This window comes from Adiantum capillus-veneris, chromosome 27 (assembly GCF_014529385.1).
Source record: "Adiantum capillus-veneris isolate H3 chromosome 27, ASM1452938v2, whole genome shotgun sequence".
Lineage (NCBI taxonomy): Eukaryota > Viridiplantae > Streptophyta > Polypodiopsida > Polypodiales > Pteridaceae > Adiantum > Adiantum capillus-veneris.
Genome location: NC_140957.1, coordinates 38,477,403 through 38,496,213, shown reverse-complemented (window position 1 = coordinate 38,496,213; position 18,811 = coordinate 38,477,403). Strand labels below are relative to the sequence as shown.

Here is an 18,811-nt window from a genome sequence, read left to right as displayed (position 1 = left end):
GGCATCTCTGATCCTGATACCTCATGACTCTATCTAGGGGTCCAAAACCCTCCCTGAATAAGCAATGGAAGCGCCCTCGTATCTCATAATACACAGTGCAGTGGCATATGTAGTGTAGCTCTGTCTCTGGCTCTCTAGCGCATAGTTGACATATCCTAGACTCCGGCGGTATCCCTCTGAATCTACCCGTCTCAGTCTCCAGCTGGTGTGAGGGTGTGCGAATCTGACCAATAGCACATCGCAGACCATGAGACAAATGAGTGTCCATGTAGCTCGGACGAGTCACAAACCCATCTCCCGAAAGTTGGAGAAGGTGCTCTTTGTAAAAAGCCATCTTCGTGCCCAACTCCTGCATCGGCTCTACCCATGTCCTCCTGCTGTCCAACTGTATTAGATCCTGCCGAATGAGTCTAGTGATCTCCGTCCGTGTGACTGGCAGGGAGGGTGCATCTAGGGAATACTGAAAAGGAGGCAATCTATCCATGTTGAGACCATGCCTCTGAAACCATGAGGTCATCTGCGCATACCAACATGATGCATCTCCTTGCATCGCTAACTGTCTAGAAGACTCAAGAGCCAATCTAGTATATCTGCCTCTATGTGTATCCCATAGACTGTGCATAAAGGACACTGATCTAGTAAGAGCCTCAATCTCAATAGGAGGGGTGGCTACCTCCGCTCGAATAATCGCATGTGGTACGGAGGCCTTGGCTCTAATCATCCGGGATATCATAAATACCAAGGGTCTCTCCATGTTCCTCCAACTGTCATGATTCACAGATGGTCCCCAAACTTGGACCCCATAAAGCATAGCTGAAGCAACCAAAGTATCAAAGAGCCATAGCTTTGTTCGTGGTTCTTGAAATTGAACCTACGAACACATTCTCTCTAGCCCTCCCAATGCCGCATAGGCTCTGGACAGTCTAGTCTCTGCTGCTCTCCCGTGAATACCACCCCCAGATATGTATATTCATTTGTGTACTCCACAGTGTCTTGACCATATACGAGTGTAAGTGCCGATCTCTTGACCCACTGTGGTGTGGTGTTAAACACCATAACCTTGGTTTTACCAAGGTTCACATACAGACCACTATCCTCTGCAAAGTTGTGCAATGCATCTAATTGTCTCTGCATGCCCTCTGGCGACTCTGATATCAACACAATATCATCAGCATATAATAATAAAGGAATCCATGTCCCTGCTAGCTGAGCGCCTCTGTCACCCTCTCTGTCAATGTAGTCAGAGACCTCATCTACATACATGCCAAAAAGTGTAGGGGACAAAGGACACCCCTGCTTCACTCCAATAGTGGAATGAACAATGTCAGAAATCCCCTCAAGAGTGCGTACCTGGCCAGTCACTGAGCCGTATAAAGCCATGATCCCCCATATGATCTCTGTGGGTACTCCCAACTTCAGTAGCCTGTGCATCAATCTGGCCCTCGGCACTGTGTCAAATGCTTTGCGGAATTCCACAAAGCAACAATACATCCGTCTCCCATGTGCCCGACCCTCCTCAATAATGGCTATGAGTGTAAGAATATGGTCCAAAGTGGAGAAACCCCTCCTGAATCCAGCTTGTTTTGCTGCTCGTATGCCCTCATTTTCTGCCCATTTACTCAGTTGTTGTTCAAGAATGGATGCATACAACCGTGCCAATGTGTGCCCTATCATAATAGTACGGTAGTTCCCTGGCAGTGGGGTCCCCTGCCTTGAAGAGAGGTACAATAGTAGATAATCTCCAGGACTCGGGTAGTCCCTCACACATGACACGGTTAAACAACCGCGCAAGAACCTCTGACAGTAAATCTCTAGTATGTATCAAGTGCTCTGCCACCAAACCATCATGATCATATGCTCTCCTAGTCCTTATCCTGTCAATGGCGTTCTTCACCATCTCAGTGGTAAAGAAGGTACTAGTGGCTGGACATGGTTCTAGAGGGTCTGGTAATGGTGGTTGCCACAGTACAGAGAGAGAGAGAGAGAGAGAGAGAGAGAGAGAGAGAGAGAGAGAGAGAGAGAGAGAGAGAGAGAGAATCGACACAGTACTGGGGACAAAAGATGTGTTGGTCCCCCCCCCCCCCCCCCCCCCCCCCCCCCCCCCCTCCCATTAAAGTATCTTAATTACTGGGGCGAAGTCTATACAAGCACTTGAATGGAAAGTATTACCACGTTTGTTCTAGAATCAGACTCGATGGTTCCCGGAAGCCTCAACTTCTATTCCTAGGGCAAAACCCTACTCCAAGGAACTTCCATTCCTTATTCACAATCCTTGAGAACCAAGGTTCTCGCATGAGGATCTCACCTTCTAGACTTGGGGCATGGCATCCCTACAACTCTTTTCCGACTCTGTTCTAGAGTCCTCTTCCTGCAGACGAACTCTGCTCTCTTGGAGGCGAAGTCCTTCCTTGGGAATCTCAACTTCTGGATCCCAGCTCGAGAGTCTACCACTCTTAGATCACTCGGGGCAGCCGTGGGTATCACCGACGGTGGCGTCTTCATGGCTGAAATCTGCAGCAGCCCCCTCTTGCTACTAACGCTGGCTGTTTCTGGGTGCCTGTGAGTGAAAGAGAACCTGCTTTTGTAGCCCATTTCAGCCGGTTCCTCCCGCAAGAATAGGGCAGGTGGGGGCGCCCTCCAATAGAGAGAGGAGGGATCGCTTTTTTTCTTCTGCCAGAAAGAGAGGAAGAGTGGGGGCTTGCTTTTTTTACCAGGGGGCTGCCCGCTTATAAAGTGGGGGGCCAACCGCTTGGTCTGAACCTGTTAAAAACTCGGTAAAACTTTATAAGCTGAAAACAATGCTTACACAACACTTCCTAGGCGTCCTTGGATGCAACCACATGCACAGGTGCAATGCAGACATAGACTTTCTCGCGGGAAAGCATCTGCTTTCCCGAAAAGCAACCTGCTTTCTAAAAAAGCAATTGTATTTCCTCAAAGTTTCCTTTGAACCCATCTTCATTCAAGTGGTTGCTCATCCTTGTGCACACCTTTAACATAGTTTGGAATTTCCTCCCGACTATGGAATATTCCCTTTCCGATGTCCCTGTCACCTACCTTGTGACGCATCAGGAATAACCATCACCTAGTTCTTTCCTACCAAACTTACGGTACAATCTCCTTCCTGATGCTCTATGTCACCCATCCTATGACGCATCAGAGATGTCCGTTCCCGGATGATCGAATACTTCTACCCGATGCTCCCTGTCACCCATCCGATGTGACACATCAGAAGTACCCGTTCCTTGTGGCCTTATAGATATTCCCATTCATAGTGCTCCCGTCATTACTCTAAATGACGCACCAGAAATATCTATACTCGGATATCTCCAGTGAGAAAACCCTCTCACTTATAATTCCAATAATTCATTTAGATTATTTTTCCTCGTGTCCCAAGCGAGAAAACCCTCTCACTTATAAATCCAATAATTCATTTAGAATTATTTTTTTGTCAGATAAAGCCAATTTAGCAATGTATAGCTTCTGTGATATCCCGACACATGCTCTGCACCCCCCTCTTGCCTCATAGCTGGATGCTCTGAATCTCCTCAGGAACGCCTGAAAATTGTAGCAGCCTTCGAGGGTGCTCTACCATGGGACCCCAAGAAACATGAGGCCTACTACCAACCAAGTGGCTTTGCTGTGTGCTAACCATGTGGTTCCAAAGAAGAGACTACCTCAAGCGCTCCTGCATGCATGTGCTCCTCAGCTGCTCCTAGGACCTAAGCAGGCTCGCAACAAAGCTGTCCTTCCAACTCTTGCTTAGGCCAAATCGGTGCATCTATGTAAAGATCCACCTGGTGGACTGGGCTCCAAGGGCCGCCCGTATGAGGGACTCCGGCACGAATCCGGTGTAGCAACAACTCCTTCCAGGGCTCCTCCCCTGGAAGTCCTCTGACCATAAGCTCCCAAGGAGGGCTCTGCTTTGCCGTGCTTGGTCAATGACCTGCCAGGCTGCCAGCAGGCCGGGGCCGACTGGGTGTCGCGCCTTGACCACAAAAGTTTCTCGATCAGCCTCTCTAGCTAGCAAATGCAGGAGCTCGAGAAGATCCAGCAAGACTGATTTACCACATAGTAGCCAAAAGCACGTGGTTGGCCACTACAACTCTGCCAGCCAAAGAGAGCCATGCCGAGTTCCAATGTAGTTGTATCCTCCTAATGGAGAGGAGCAGTTTGTTGCTCTAAAGACAGATCCAAGCCAACCTGATAGCCCAAGTAATGTACAAAAGTCCCTTGGGGGATCCACTTGAAGCCCTCTCCCGGTGACCAACCGGGCGTAGGAGCACGGCCAACCCAGAAAGCCAGTGTCTTCCTCCAGTCGATCAGCGCTCCTGATGCTCAACAAAACACCTCAAGAGCCTGCTCACACTTGTGCAGATTGGCCTCCTTGCCCTCCCAACTACATTCCTAAATCGTCAGCAAACTCAATGTCCAGCAACTTGTCTCCTCTTAGAGGAAGCTCTAAACCACGCAAACCAACCTCCTGTGAAATCAAGAATTTGCTCATCACCTCAACATAGAAGAGAAAAAGGAAGGGGGCAAGAGGGAAACCCTGTCTAACCGAATGTGTGAGCATGAGGCGTTCCCCTCTTCCCCCTGCCAAGAGCACCTGACTGTGCGCATACCTGTAGAGAGCAGACGCTCCTCTGATCCAAGCATCTGAAAACCCCATCTTGGGCAGAGTGCCCCTCCTGGGAAATCCCTGTCAACTTTGTCGTATCTGTTCTCAAAATCGAGGAGTATCACAAGATCCGCTCCTCGAGACGTGCGAGGGCCTCTTCTGGGAGACTTGCGATGACAAACCATAGTCAGAAGGGACGCATTCCGGGATGGGGAACGAGGGACGGGGCTCAAATGGGATTTTTAGTGTAAAAGAGAGGGCGGGATGGCAAGTGGGGACGGGAAGCCCGAAAGGGCGTCCCCTGTTACTATGGGAGAAACGCCTCCCGAAAGGTAAAGATGTTGTCAAGGATACTGCGTTCCTTGACAAAATCTGTCTGGGTCTCGCGTATAATGCTCTTGAGTAGTGGTTGAATCCTCAAACTCAGAGCCTTTGCTAAGATTTTGTAGGTTGAGTTGAGAATGGTGATGGTCCGCCATTGTCGAATCTCATCCAAGGAGCCTCTGTCCTTGGTGATAAGGTATATCAAACCCTCACTCATGCTGTCAGGCATCTCACAAGTGTACAACATGTGCTGGTAAGCACTACACGGATTTGGACCAAGCAGCTCCCAGTACTCCAAGAAAAGGCTGGGAGTCAGACCATCCTCCCCTGGGCAACTACCTCGGAGGAGTGCCTTGAGGGCCTCGTGGAGCTCCTCCAGCTGGAGAGGCATCTCTAGTCTCTGATGCATCTCCTCAGTAACTAGGCAAGGCATCTGCGCCCAAACTTGCTCTCTGCATGTATCTTGGCGCTTTGACTGTGGCCCAGCTGAAAGCAACTCACGGTAAAAATCAGTAGCAACTGAAGGTATATCCTTGGGCTTTGTAGCAACTGACCCATTGGGTCTCCTCAACTGACAAACATTGGTGCGTGCATAGCGAGGACCCACAGTCTCAAAGAACTCACCAATAACTGGGTTGCCCCCTTGGGTCCATTGAGATGCCTGCCGATGGAAGGCAAACTCATGACGCCGCTCCTCAATGGTGGTTTAGCTCCTGTCAAGCTTGCTGCATCTGCTCCTCCGATCAAGGACTGTCAAAGTGATGCCGCTGTAAGAAAGCAATGCCGCGTCGGAAACGCTGCTCCTCCTCCTTGGCTGCAGCCAAGTGAGCTGCAGACTCCTGGAGGAAAAAGCGACTAAGCTCGGCAAGTCCAGTGACCACTCTACTAGCAGAGGTGCCTTGAGTGCCCAAACTCTCCGTCCAAAGCGCCACCACTCTCTCTCTGAGCTTTGTATCCAGTAGAATCCTCTCATAGATGTGCAGCATCGCACTCCCACTTCTCTGTCTGTCTGTCACAATAAGAATCACTGGCGCATGATCTGAAAAGGTATTCCCTGCCAAACTGTATATAGATCCTCCCATGTCAACAGATGCGGTCATTGACGTAGAAGCGATCTATCCAAGATAGATTCACTCCTCCTATTCTGGGTCAGATCGAGAGAAGGATAGGCTGTCTGGGGGTCGCACAAAGCCTGCATGCTGCCAAACATCTGAAATCCTCAAGGTCATACACATAAGCGCTCTCTAGCATGGCTGCCTCCAATCCTATCTGAGGGGTCCTCTAACATGTTGAAGACCCCCCCAACACACCACTCCTAGGCATGAGGAACCTTTCTATTACTCTTCAAGCGACCATTATTTTTTCATGTTTATTAATCAAGGAGTCAGTTGTAAGTAAGTAGATAAAGGCCTTATCCATCAAGGTCGGGGGGTGACTGATCTACACTGCCAAATTAGCTGCCCTTCCTGAGTCCTGACCATAATGAGGTACTGCAGCCGCCTGATGGCAGCCATGTCAGCAGACGGCATAAAAAACAGCAGCAGCGGCGCTGCAATCGACACATGAGCCGGTGGAATAGCAGCATCAATGCTGCAGTCGACATCTGAGCGAACAGAAGGGCCTCGTCGTGTCTCCCTGACACCTGTCTCTGCTGTGTCCTGAGCCTGGAAAGCTGCCTCCTGCTGTCATGTGGCACTATGTTACTGGCCCTCCTCCCCTCTGACCTTGACGACTGGGAAAGGTCTCTTAAGTGACTTTTCCCTGCTACATGGCGCTCCCGCATGGCTCCCGGCATTCGCCTGTCGCCATGCAGTTGCATGCATTACAGGGAAAGGTAACCTGGAGACCTTTCTCTAGTCCTTAACAATATGCGTTGATTCCTGGCTGTTTTTGGCAATATCTTTGATTTGATGCATATTTGAGTGAAAGAGGGCCAGACGAAGTGTCTATTGTTAAGGGCTTTATTTGTGGTTATGGATTTCTTAGCCAAGGTAAACAACTTTTAAAGGACTCTTTTTACATTGAGATGATATTGCATATGTTTTGGTTGCAGATAGTCTTGAATGGGGGTTACAGAGAGGTGGCACATCAATTAGGGAGAAGAATGACTCGAAGCAGAAAGAAGTCGAGGCATTAGTATTCCATACCTTCTGGTTGCAGATAGTCTTGAAGAGTGTTATGGAGAGGTGGTACATCAAGTAGGGAGAAGATTTATTCAAAACAGAGTGAGGTCACCTTGCAATGAGATTAGCTGCTTACTAGCAAAGATCGGATGAAGCCTCTGTACAGTCATGTTTCTTGGTGCATAGGGAGCTTTGGATTTTGCAATGAAGTTTTTACTCGAGCTAATTTAGCAATGTGTTACAGCCTTAGCCTATTTATAAGTAGTAGGTTTTGAAAATATGGACAGCATTAACTGTGTTGCAAGCTATTCTCCAAGGATGTACATATACAGGAAATATGATTGACAGATATATGTTCATGTATGTTGATAGAGAGAATTTTGTAAGGATGGGTGTGTTAAATCATTGCATGTCTCTTATTTGAAAAGTTATTGCGATTATGCGGATGGTGAATGTAAAACAGTAGTCGCGACATCCCGTGCCAAGGATCACAAGGCAATAGAGTTTCTCACAGGTTTTCTTGCTTGGCAAGCCAAGAGAACTGTAAAGTTTCCTGCTGGCTCTATTCCTTCGAAGACCAGTATTATAAGTGAATTGAGTTCACCTCCTTTTCTTTTAGATTGATGATATCCATAGGCCTTGCGGATATAGAAAATTGCTCATTATTGATCTTCCTTTATTTTTTGCTATTAGAGATTCTGACTCCTTAGCTTCTTCATTAGATCTCTCCTTGTCTTTTTGGCGATTAGATTCCTCCTCTTCAGAAGATGTGTAAGATGCTGTCTTAGCTTAAGTAGTTCAAAACGATTTTTTGCGCTTTGCGGATTCCGGACTGCCACTTATTATGTTGAAATGTAGAGCCCTTGAGAGGCCTTCTTGTTGACCAATTTATAATCACCGAGCTTATCAGGAAAGCCACAATTTCTCATATCTATTTGTTTAGTAGTTTCAAAGCCACAACCTTGTTAAAATGAGGCTTTGAGAATCTTATCTGGAATATGTCAAAGTTACTAGAAACCTCAAAATGCATCGATAGCATAGACATCATATAAGAACGTGCAATCTGATCATGGTCTATCTTTTAGAAGCATGGAAATTACCCTGATCATCTTTGAAACAATGAAGTGAATTGCCAATTTAAGAAACTTGGCCAAGATAGTCACCTATTTAAAGCCCAAAACCTTCCAATCCCAATTTGTGGATATTAGACATAGATTGTCTGTAACTGATCAATTCAAACTCTTATAATTATGCTAACAAATGAGTGACATTCTATCTGTATTGATAAGGACGTAGCTTCACGAGTAAAACTCAGTCTTTGTTCATCATGTCAATAGAAGAAGAAGATGGAAAAAACAAGAGCAAAAGGGTGCACAGTCCACCGCTTGTCATGCTAGAAATTGAAGCATCGGTCGAACCATCAAAGTCTGCAACACAATGGCCCAAAAAGAAGACCCTCGGTATAAGAGCACATTTTATGATTTTTTAAAAAACCAAGAGATATATTTAGAGGTCCACTGTGATTCAAAATAAGAAAATTTGTACACCAGCATTAACCAATCTGAGAACATCTTGACTCGTGGAGGTGCCACAATTCCCTTTGTCTAATTAACATTTACTTTTGCTAAGAAGAGTTCTGTCCAAATTTACATAGAAAACCTCAATGTGGAGAAATTTTGAAGTATGAACATTTGGACTAATTGCCTCTTTAAGCAAATCTAAGAAATGTGAAAATTTAGACCAAAATTTCATTGCTTTTTGAAAGTAAATCTATGAAATTTTGAAGTAAACCAATGAAATATGAAAATTTAGACTAAAACTTCATTGCTTCTTACTTTATTTAAGAAGGGGGATTTCGACTTCCATAGCGGGCTTAACTTGAACTTCTATATGTCCTTGCACAGTGGTTCTCAAGTACACCATGCAGGGTTGTGTTTACACGGGCATTACACCTGTTTTGGGGGTACTTCTTCCGTTTTTTATGGGGGAGAATGTGACCTACCTTTCAAAAAATACATAAAAATGCCTAAAAAATCACAAAATCTTTGGGCAAGGGTGCCGGTCGAAAATCAACCCTGACCCCATGTGTGCGTCAAGGGCTTCTTAAGAAGTGCAACACACACACATTATAATCTTTAATGATACATGCCAAATTATCAATGCTGATGCAAATGGCTTGCATTAGTATAAGTTATGGAAATATGGAAATGGTGCAACTTTTTTGCAAGGAAATTCAACTGTGAACTTTCAGAGTTCCCACCCGCGCCGTCTTGATGAAGCATGTGAGGTAGAAACCCAGAGTAGTGCTCATGGTCATTATATGGAGAGAACAAGTCTTTAACCATGTTAAGACTCTGTTAACTCATAAAGCATAAATTCAAGTAGACCATATGTCACGTTTCTAAAATTTGAGTACATATATGTTCATGGCTTTTTATAAAACCTCCTGCTTCTTGCTACCGTAGCGGCGGTGCTGCAGCACCGCTGTTCGAAGTAGTGGAAATCCCACTTGTATTTATAAATCATACAAAGCCTATCAAGGTCCAACTTGATTGCCATGGAAGCATGAAGAGTGGACCCAAGAAGAGGAATGATGGACAAATCAAGGCAAGGAGAAGAGGGATTTGTCTTGCAAGCATGGCCATGTGATGCTTGCTAACTTCAGACCAGCCTGGGAGCGCCATGTATGTAAGGGTTTTGTTGTGCAACACCATTGCCACACACATATACAAAGATGTTCTATTTATTGCTGGACGCAGAGAGAGAGAGAGAGAGAGAGAGAGAGAGAGAGAGAGAGAGAGAGAGAGAGAGAGAGAGAGAGAGAGAGATTGAATTATCGTCCACGGAGGTCATATATGACCCATGGGACCAAAAAACACAACATTACAACGAGTCCTTCGCAGTGCGGATTGATACATATCAGTTAAGGACTGAGGGTCCATCAAGAGGGTAGAGTAGGGAAAAAGAGAGAACAAATAAAAACCTAAGAAGGTCGGCTGAGGGGAGAACGGGTTTGGGATTTTGAAATTCCTAGATGATTGCTTTGCCGCCTCGGTAGACTGCCCATTTGCCTTGCTTACATGCTTCATGCATCTTCTTGAGCTTGCCCGCTTTACTCTTGAGTTGATTCATGGTTAACTCTTCAGCAATCCAAAGCTTTTTTCCCTTGAGAAGTCGAGATTGACATAGAAGCTTCATACGCTCATCTTTGTCCCTGAAAGTGAGTATGCAATGTTCGGGTGGCACATGTCTGTGTGTATCGTTGATCCAAGCAATAGTTTTTGGCTTGATGTAGACAGGTTGAAGAATGTCATTGAGCTTGGTGATTGCTTCCTCCAGGGTGTCCTCTGTGGCACACCATGGTGAGTGTAGCCCCCCAATCCTGCCCTTGAGGCCAAGAGATTCTTGTAGCCGACCATTTTGTAGGGCCGTCTGTATCTTGGTGTCAATCTTCTTATGTGCTGCTTCATGTGATTCTTTCTGTACTGCCATGACAGTTTCGGTGAGCGACGCTTCGACTACATGTGCTTTTTCAAGCAAAGCTTGGCTCTCTACTTCTTTCGCATCTTCAAGCTTTCGTAAACGTTCTTTGAGTCTCTCATTCTCCTCGACGAGTTCTTGAATGTGAGCCTCAAGGGCTGTGATTCGTGCTTCTTGGCGGGCGGCGGGGTCCTTCCTTGGTGCCGCTGCCACCGCAAGAAAGCTTTTGCGAGCAATAGGGGTACCAAAAGACGACATCAGTCTACAAGAGGAGATTCTTGTTGAAATGCACAGTGATGCATGAGAACATGGGCTTATTCTGATTTAATTTTAAAGTAGAAGCTTTAAACTCTGTGTAGGCGGGATAGAGCTTGGTTTTCGACTGCTGGCTGAGAGAAGGAGAGAGAGAGAGAGAGAGAGAGAGAGAGAGAGAGAGAGAGAGAGAGAGAGAGAGAGAGAGAGAGAGAGAGTGATGATAACGGGCAGGCAGTAGCAGGGTCAGATGCGCATTGTAGCAGGCCTCTGCTCGTTGTAGCAGGGTCGGGTGCTCGTTGCAGCAGGCCTCGAACTAGAGAACGCTGAGAGCAGCAAAGCAGGTCGTGCAGCAGAACAGCTCGTTGCAGCAGGCCTTGAACTAGAAAACGCTGACGAGCAGCAAAGCATGTCAAAGCAGGTGGGCACGCAGCAGAAGTGGGTGTAGTGTGCGGCTTGGGCATGGGCGGGGCTTGTCTGTTAACGCCCCCCACAGGGCGCCCTCGCCCAGGCGAGACGAAGAGGGTATTAGAGTTAGGTTTTGACTGCTGTGAGAGAGAGAGAGAGAGAGAGAGAGAGAGAGAGAGAGAGAGAGAGAGAGAGAGAGAGAGAGAGAGAGAGAGAGAGAGAGAGAGGGAGATAGTACGTAGGTTGCCATGCAAACAACTCCGGCCCTTCCTTTTAATTCACGTATGATCTCTCTTGCCCGTCCAGGGCTAGAAAAATACATTTTGCCCAATCGAACAAGGCTGGCACTAAATTGCCAACGGCGGCACTGCTTGTGTGTGTGTGTGAGAGAGAGAGAGGGGGAGAGAGAGAGAGAGATGGGGGGGAGATTTGGTTATACTTAGTCACAGAGAAATAGGGATAGGGAAATGGTCTCATTTTCTGCATTGGATTGTAGGGAGACACAGGAACACACAAGGTGGAAAGAGAGGGAGGGAGGCAATGTCAAAATTGAAATGTTAAAATAAAAGCATGTGGAGTTGATATTTTAACGTAGACATGCGGCGAGTAGTTGAGTACCTGATGTGATAACATGTGTCTATGATGTGAAGGTAGAAGAAGCTGACAATGGGATTGTGTGTATGAGCTGGTGGCCGTCGAGCAGCTTTCAAAATGTCATAGTACTGCATGGGAGATATCTTCATAAGTACGGATTTGATCCCACCAAGGCAAAGATATGCAAAGTGCAGTGGAAGAGGTTTACTTGTAGTTGGCGGTGTTGTACAGGGAACGTAGTTGTTGTTGTTTTTTATTTTGAGGGATATGTATGAGATCGTGATCTGTCCAGTATACTGGGTAATTTTTTGATATGATTTGATTTTCTGCAAAGTTTGTCCATATATGATCTAGTTGAGATTCGTAGACTGTTGTTGGTCCGCTGTTAGTAAGTTGGAAGTTGTGTTCTGTCATTACGGCGATAAGAGTGTCTCGATCTCTTGATTGCCGAAGGTAGTCAATGTTGAAATCGCCCAACACAAAAGTTTTCATTGGTTGGATTGTGCGTTGCAAGGTGCTGCTCAGAGTTTCAAAGAATGTGTGTGTGTCTTTGCTGGTCGGCGAGCGATATAAGTTAACAATTTTGATTGCTTGGCTAGTATCTGTCAAAAGCAATGTTTCAATGATTTCGTGGTTTGGATGTTTGTGTATTGATGTGGTTGATAGTGTGTAGTTTTTATTATACAGTGTGATTGTGTTATTTTGCGGAGGGGCAAGAAATTGCATTGTATAATGTTAGCTTATTTGTTATGATGGAGTCGGTGTCTTTTGCTTCTTGTAGACAAATGATGTCACTATATCTATAAAGTGGGTGTGCCTTTAAGTCCTCAAAATACTTAGGTAGTGATCTAGTGTTCAGAGTACTTATGATGATTGTTTGATCTCTGTTTATGACAAACGGGTCTATTGAGAATTTCCAATTGCTTGCTGTGGACAATCTGTGATCTTCATTTAGTACATGTTGATCCAGGGAGAAATTTCTAGCTTGTAACCGTTGTAAGAGAAATAGTTGTTCTTTGGTTCTAACTCTAGATAATGCTGTGTAGACTAACCCATGTGTGTGTGCTTTGTCAGGTGAGAAGGCCATGGTGTCTAGAGATAACCCTTGGGATCGATGTACAGTTCTTCCTGATGCTTGTTGAATGGGAAATTGTGTTCTGAATAGTTTGGTTGTGTTTGCATTTGATATATGGAACTCCTTTGTGATTGGAAAAATACATGTCCATGTAGATTTTATGTTATCAGTATAAAGATGGTGGTATTTTTGGCGTGTTTGATGGCCAACATTTGTATTTAGAAATTGTATCCAAATAATTGTTTGATTCTTGTAAGCTGATATTGTTTGAAAATGCCCATCGGCACCATTGACAAGGCCATCTGCTATGTCATAATTTCCTGAGCAAAGCTCAACGAGCATTGTAGGTTTAAGCTTGAGACTTTTTTGAAGGCCTGCTGTTTTTTTAACGTCTTGTGCAATTCGTGAAGGCAATGTTGGAGAGGAGTCTATTGCTATTAGGGTATATGTTGGGCCTTCAATTTCTTGGAACAATAAATTATTGTGTTCTTGTGTTTTTTGTCGCGTGTAAAACAGGTGTGGCATGTGAATTATGTATGTTTCTTTTGCAAGGCAAATGTTGTTCATGTAGTCAATGTCTTGGATATCATGAGTGTTTTTCCTTATTTTATTCAAAATGTTTACAAATGTGGGGTCTGTTTGGCGCATGACTTGTGTGAGTTCGTACTTTTTGAATTTTTCTCGCCATAAATTTGTGTGCATCGGTGTAATGTCTTTGAAAATCCATTTGTCTTTGACATGTGGAAGTTGGTATAAGTCACCAAAACATATGACATGTAGCCCTCCAAAGGGTAAATGATGTGTGTGATGGATTGTCTGTAGCCTTTTATTGATGTGTGTCAACATTGTTGCACCGACTAGTGAGATCTCGTCGATAACGACTACTTTTAGCTCGCTATAATTTTTTGTCAACGCATCCAATTGTTCGTCGGGCACCTGTGTGAGCACATTTTGATTGATGGGTATATGTAATCTAGAGTGTATCGTTGTTCCGTCTATGTTGTATGCCTCTTTTCCTGTGAATGCTAGTTTGAGTACTTTGGTTTTAAGTGGGTCACTTTTGTGGACTGTATTGTAGAATCTTGTTAGGTGCTCGACAAGTGTTTTCAGTACTGTTGTTTTTCCGGTGCCGGCTCCTCCTGTGATGAAGGCACATATTTGTTGTTTGGTTTCATATGTGATTTTGAACATGATATCATCAAATATGCAGCGTTGTTCGGGATTGAAGTTCCTAATATTTTTGAAATGATCTTGTGTATTGCGCTGAATTGTTTGTGCAGGGAGTAATTGAATTTTTTGTGAGCTCTTTGTTTTTCTATGTGGATTTTCAAAGTCAAGGTTGAGGTCATAGCTCTCTATGTTCTGTGTGTTGGTAATATTGATGTGGTCCATGGTTTGTTCGTATGTGTCTTCTTCATATGCTTGTAATGGTATAGTTTCTAATTCTTGCTATTCGTTTCTATTTGCTATTGGTTTGCTATAATTATATTTTTCGTAGTTCTCAAGTATGGAGTCTTGTTTAGACAAATATGCTTCCTTCCAGGTGGCATGGTGTTTAATGAGTTCAGTTTCTTCTTGTCGAAAAGGAGCATGTAGCAGAAGCATTTCTCTGTAATGATTCTCATTGTCCTTTTGTTTGTTATAACGTATACTTCTCAAGATTCTTGGTTTCTTCCTTTGAGTGAAGTATTTGTTGTAGTTATACTTTGTTGCAATGTCAGCTAAGGTTTGGCTTTCTAAGCTTGTTGGATGCTCTTTATATTTATCTATGATTGATTCTTGTGCGATATCTGTGGAGTCATTAGGCAGATCTTGCAGTTGATGTCGGCGTTTGAGAATGATAGCACGTTCATGTGTAGGATCTGTGTTTACAAATTGGAATTGCCTTGATGAATGGAAGAGAGGTAGTGACAATATAAAATATATTGCCTGTTGTACAGACATTTGCTGTGTGTTGAGCAATGCGGAACCTAGTTGTTTTATTCGAGAAGCTACATCAGTTTCATTTTTTTAAAGCTTTCGTAGCAAGTGTTGGTACGTCTTGGTGATTGTATTGTCCATTTTTGTTAGATAAGATGTGCAATATGTTGCAGCTGCATATGGTTCAACTATAAATTGTGAATCTATGTTTGCTTCCCAAATATTGACAAGGTTTTTTGCAAATGCATTTGTGCGTATATCTGAGATTCGTCTTTTGAGGAAAACTGTGGGACGTTTCAAAGTACTAGAAATTGATCTCTTGTAAGTTTCTTCTGTCATGTTCATTTCTTGGAGGAAAGTATTGAACTCCATGTCATGTTCAGCTAGGTCATTTTTTTGTATGTATTCAAAGATTTTTGTTGCGTTTGCAATGTCATTGTCGGTTCTGTCATCCAGTGGTTTTAGAATCGTTGTCTGTGGGAAAGGTGGTTGAGGGTATTTAAATCTGCATTGTTTTCTATTTCGTTTCCTACATGTATGTGTGTGTAGATGTGTTTGGATGCTTCGTAAATGTTCGTGTATATCTCTTTTATCGCACGATATGTATGTGTCAATGAATTTTGTTATGGCTTCATTGTTTGAGCCATCAAATACTAGAGCATCTTCAATCCATAGTAGGCCATGGTCATGCTCGCTACCCCTAGATTGGAACTTTGTGACAAAGAAGTAATCGGTTATCTTCCCATATATGTGTGATGTTTTCTTTAGTAATTTACGAAGGTTTGAGATTCTGTGGTGGTAGTATCTTGCACAAGTGACAGGGTCTTCTCGTATCAAGTCATTCAAGTTTCCGTTGTTCATGTGAGGGTTTTTACTTTTCTTGAAGAGATGCTCTAGTGCGTCATACAGAGGAGGCCAATTTTTTTCACCACTTGTGAAAGTGACAAAGAATGTTGGAGGTCCTAGTTGCCGGATCATAGCAAAAATGTTTTTTCGTAGGCCTTCATAATAATCTGGCAAATTTCGCAACCGTTGAAGGTCTCTATAACCAACATGTGATTTTATTATGCTCTCAATGTCTGTTGAGTCTTTGAGGTCTCTAGCGCATATAGTTCGATTGTGCAGTACAGCTTTACGGAGCCGTACCCATGCTGATGTCCAAATTTGATGGATTATTAGTTTAATCACTTTGAAAAATATGTTTGTGATGTGATATGCAAAGCGACAATCGGTGTTCATTATTTCTTATTGACACAACTCTTGATAGGTGAAGTGACATGAATGTGGTGATGTGTGCCGTTGACTACCGTAGAACAAAGTGGGAAAGGTGAGCTCTTCACAGTCCTTATCTGAAAACAAGCCTAGTGGTTGCTGTTGTTCGCATGGAGCTATAGCCAAAACCCTCGACGTAGCATCGTAAAATTCATTGGAATCTATGAAGTTGTGCAATAATGTATCAGTATGCAGTTCAGTCTTTTCTTCTTGATCGTGGATGTCCTCTTGATCATCGTCCATGTAGCTCATGTCATTAGTTTGGATTTCTTGAGAGTGGCTAATGTTCAAGGCTGTCAAATTTTTGGATAGTAGTCGAATATTGTGCTTTCTATATAGTGGAGTAGCCAGTAGAATGTCTAGAGCCTTGGTTATTTTTTTTGGATGTATTTGCCCGCTCCTGTATATCGATTTGTATTCTAGTTTTCTTTTGATTGCAATACCAATTGTGGTGTGCTCAAGGTCTATTCTTGGCAATGTTGTTTGGATTATATCAAGGTTTGCAGGTATGTTTATAATGCTCCCTTTTAAAAGATACTGTCCGTAGTGCATGTATTGACGTATTTGAGTGAATGTGTTCCTTGGGGCGGTTAAGCGCTCTTCAAGATCTGTTAGCGATTGTACTTCCTCAATTGTTGAGTTTATTCTTATGAAAGTGGGAGAGTAGTATTTTGAAACCTTACCTTTATTACAATAGTAAATGCAACTATTGCAGATTGTTTTTTTACCATTAGAGTCTATTTGTAATGGTATTTTGGTATAGTTCTCGATTAGTTCTATTGCATGCTTACAATATCTTGAAAATTGTGATGGAAAGTACAATCGTTTACAACAACTGCACGGACAAATTGGTTTCTCTTGTATGCTCGAGAGGAATTTTTGTAGGCACCTCTCTCTGTGATCGTCATGTGTTGTATGCGTTTTGTTTTGGTGAAGATTTTGTTCCTCTTTTTTTTTAATGAGACGGTAGAGATGGGTGCGGGTTCTCTCCAGAAGTGTTGCTGGCAAATTGTTTGTTTCCAAGAAATGTTTATAGAGTGCAGCTCGCGAAATACTAGGATGTGTTATTTGCAGTGAGTACAGGGTACTCTCTAGCTCTTCTATCCATATGATAGTTTTATTTTCTGGAGCTATTTTTGGGAATGTTTTTTTTTTTGTTTTTTCTGTGATATCCTTTCTCATGAGAGATGATAGTTTGTATTTCAAACTTTTCCTGGGAATGTCCTTATGCTCTTGCAAAAAAATATCACAAATAGTTGAGATTTTCAAGTCTTTAGAAGTTTGCAAGAGTTGTATTAATTGATTCTCAACTTGTTTGTTCCATCTGTAATATGTTCTTTTTTTTAAAAATGGTTCGTTTAGGGTGCTTTTTGCACTTGGTAGGGTATCCTCTTCCTGATGTTTCCTCTTCTGTAAAGTAGGTTTGTTTAGGAATTGTTTAGTGGGTTCGACTTGTTTCACAATGTCTTCTCTGCTTTGTCTTGGTTGCAAAGGCTCGTAATGGCCATTATTTCCATTTTCATCGTGAAATAGTAAATCAATCGTTTTATGTTCTTGAGAGAACTTTGTGTTGTAGGTAACTCTATGTAGCGAGGAGCTCCATATATTGATATTCAATTTCAATGCTCTTGCTATCCAATACAAAATCACTGCATCGCCCCAGAGCCCACCATGTCTTGACGATGTTGACATGAGTTCGATATATTGGGAAAATGTTTTAATACTGTGAGTTTCTTCAAGGAATGTTGTTGCTTGGTGTAGTTGTACACATTCCAATGCCTGTGAGTCACTATTTTGAAGTTTTTGCAGGAGTTCCGTGACTCCAATTTGTCGTAGGTCTTGACTGGAAATGGTATGTGTCAAGGAGTGTGCAATGCTATCGAATAGGCAGTCTCCAATATTGTAATGAAAATTATGCGTTGTTTCAAGATCGGCAAAACTCATCTCATGTTTTGTTGCAGTGTCTGGTGTGCAATGGGTTTTTTTGTCTATGGTTATATGTTTCTCAGATGGAATTAAAGGTTCAAAGTGGCCAACATGGTTTGGGCGGTCATCGAAGAGAATGTGCAGTGTGTCTTTTAAATGCGAAAAGTAAGTGATATATTTTGTTCCCCTTTGTTTTGACCATAGTGAGATACTTCGTTTGAATGTTTTTGCTGACCAATATATACAAAAATGGTCTCCCCAGAGCCCTTTATTGGAAGCTGGTAATTTCATGCGGGAAAGATATTCATTTACTGTTTGAACACCGTGCAAAGCTGAAAGCAAGTCCAAGTTCAGGAATGTTCACAAACAGCGTAATGCATCTGGGTCATTTGTATTGAATGAGGTGATGAAGTTGTTTATTATGTGTATTCTTAGGTCCAATGTTGTGTGATGGTAATTTAGTAAATATTTCAAGCAATCAAAAAAACAGTCTCCTGCACTGAAAACAAATTCTTCTGCCGGGTAAAGTTCATTCTCAACATATGTACACCTCTTGTGATCTTCTTCTTCGTTGCCTACTCTGAATGACATTTCTTAAAAAGATCAATGTAATGAATGAGGACTATATCAAATGGGAACGCAAGATAATCGTATGTATGAAAAAATTATGTGTTGAAGGTAAGACAATATAAGATGTTGAGCTCTTTTCTAGAATGCTTGTATATGTATGGTATCTCTTCTAGTCATATGGGCGCATGGCAGAAAACCTAAAACAGTAAAGAAGCAAGAATTAGAGCTATTAGAAGCAACAAATGG

At 43.2% G+C, this 18,811-nt stretch overlaps 1 protein-coding gene across 1 annotated transcript in view; it reads left to right on the top strand.

Annotated features, from left to right (window-relative positions):
• LOC147421803 (uncharacterized) overlaps window positions 1-7,473 on the top strand; it is a 70,177-nt gene extending 62,704 nt beyond the window's left edge. Inside the window, exon 8 of the mRNA XM_086502829.1 lies at window positions 6,999-7,473. Coding sequence (XP_086358955.1) covers window positions 6,999-7,082 — 84 coding nt within the window. The 3' untranslated portion in view covers window positions 7,083-7,473. The remainder of the gene's footprint in view (window positions 1-6,998) is intronic.
• The last annotated feature ends 11,338 nt before the right edge of the window (window positions 7,474-18,811 follow it).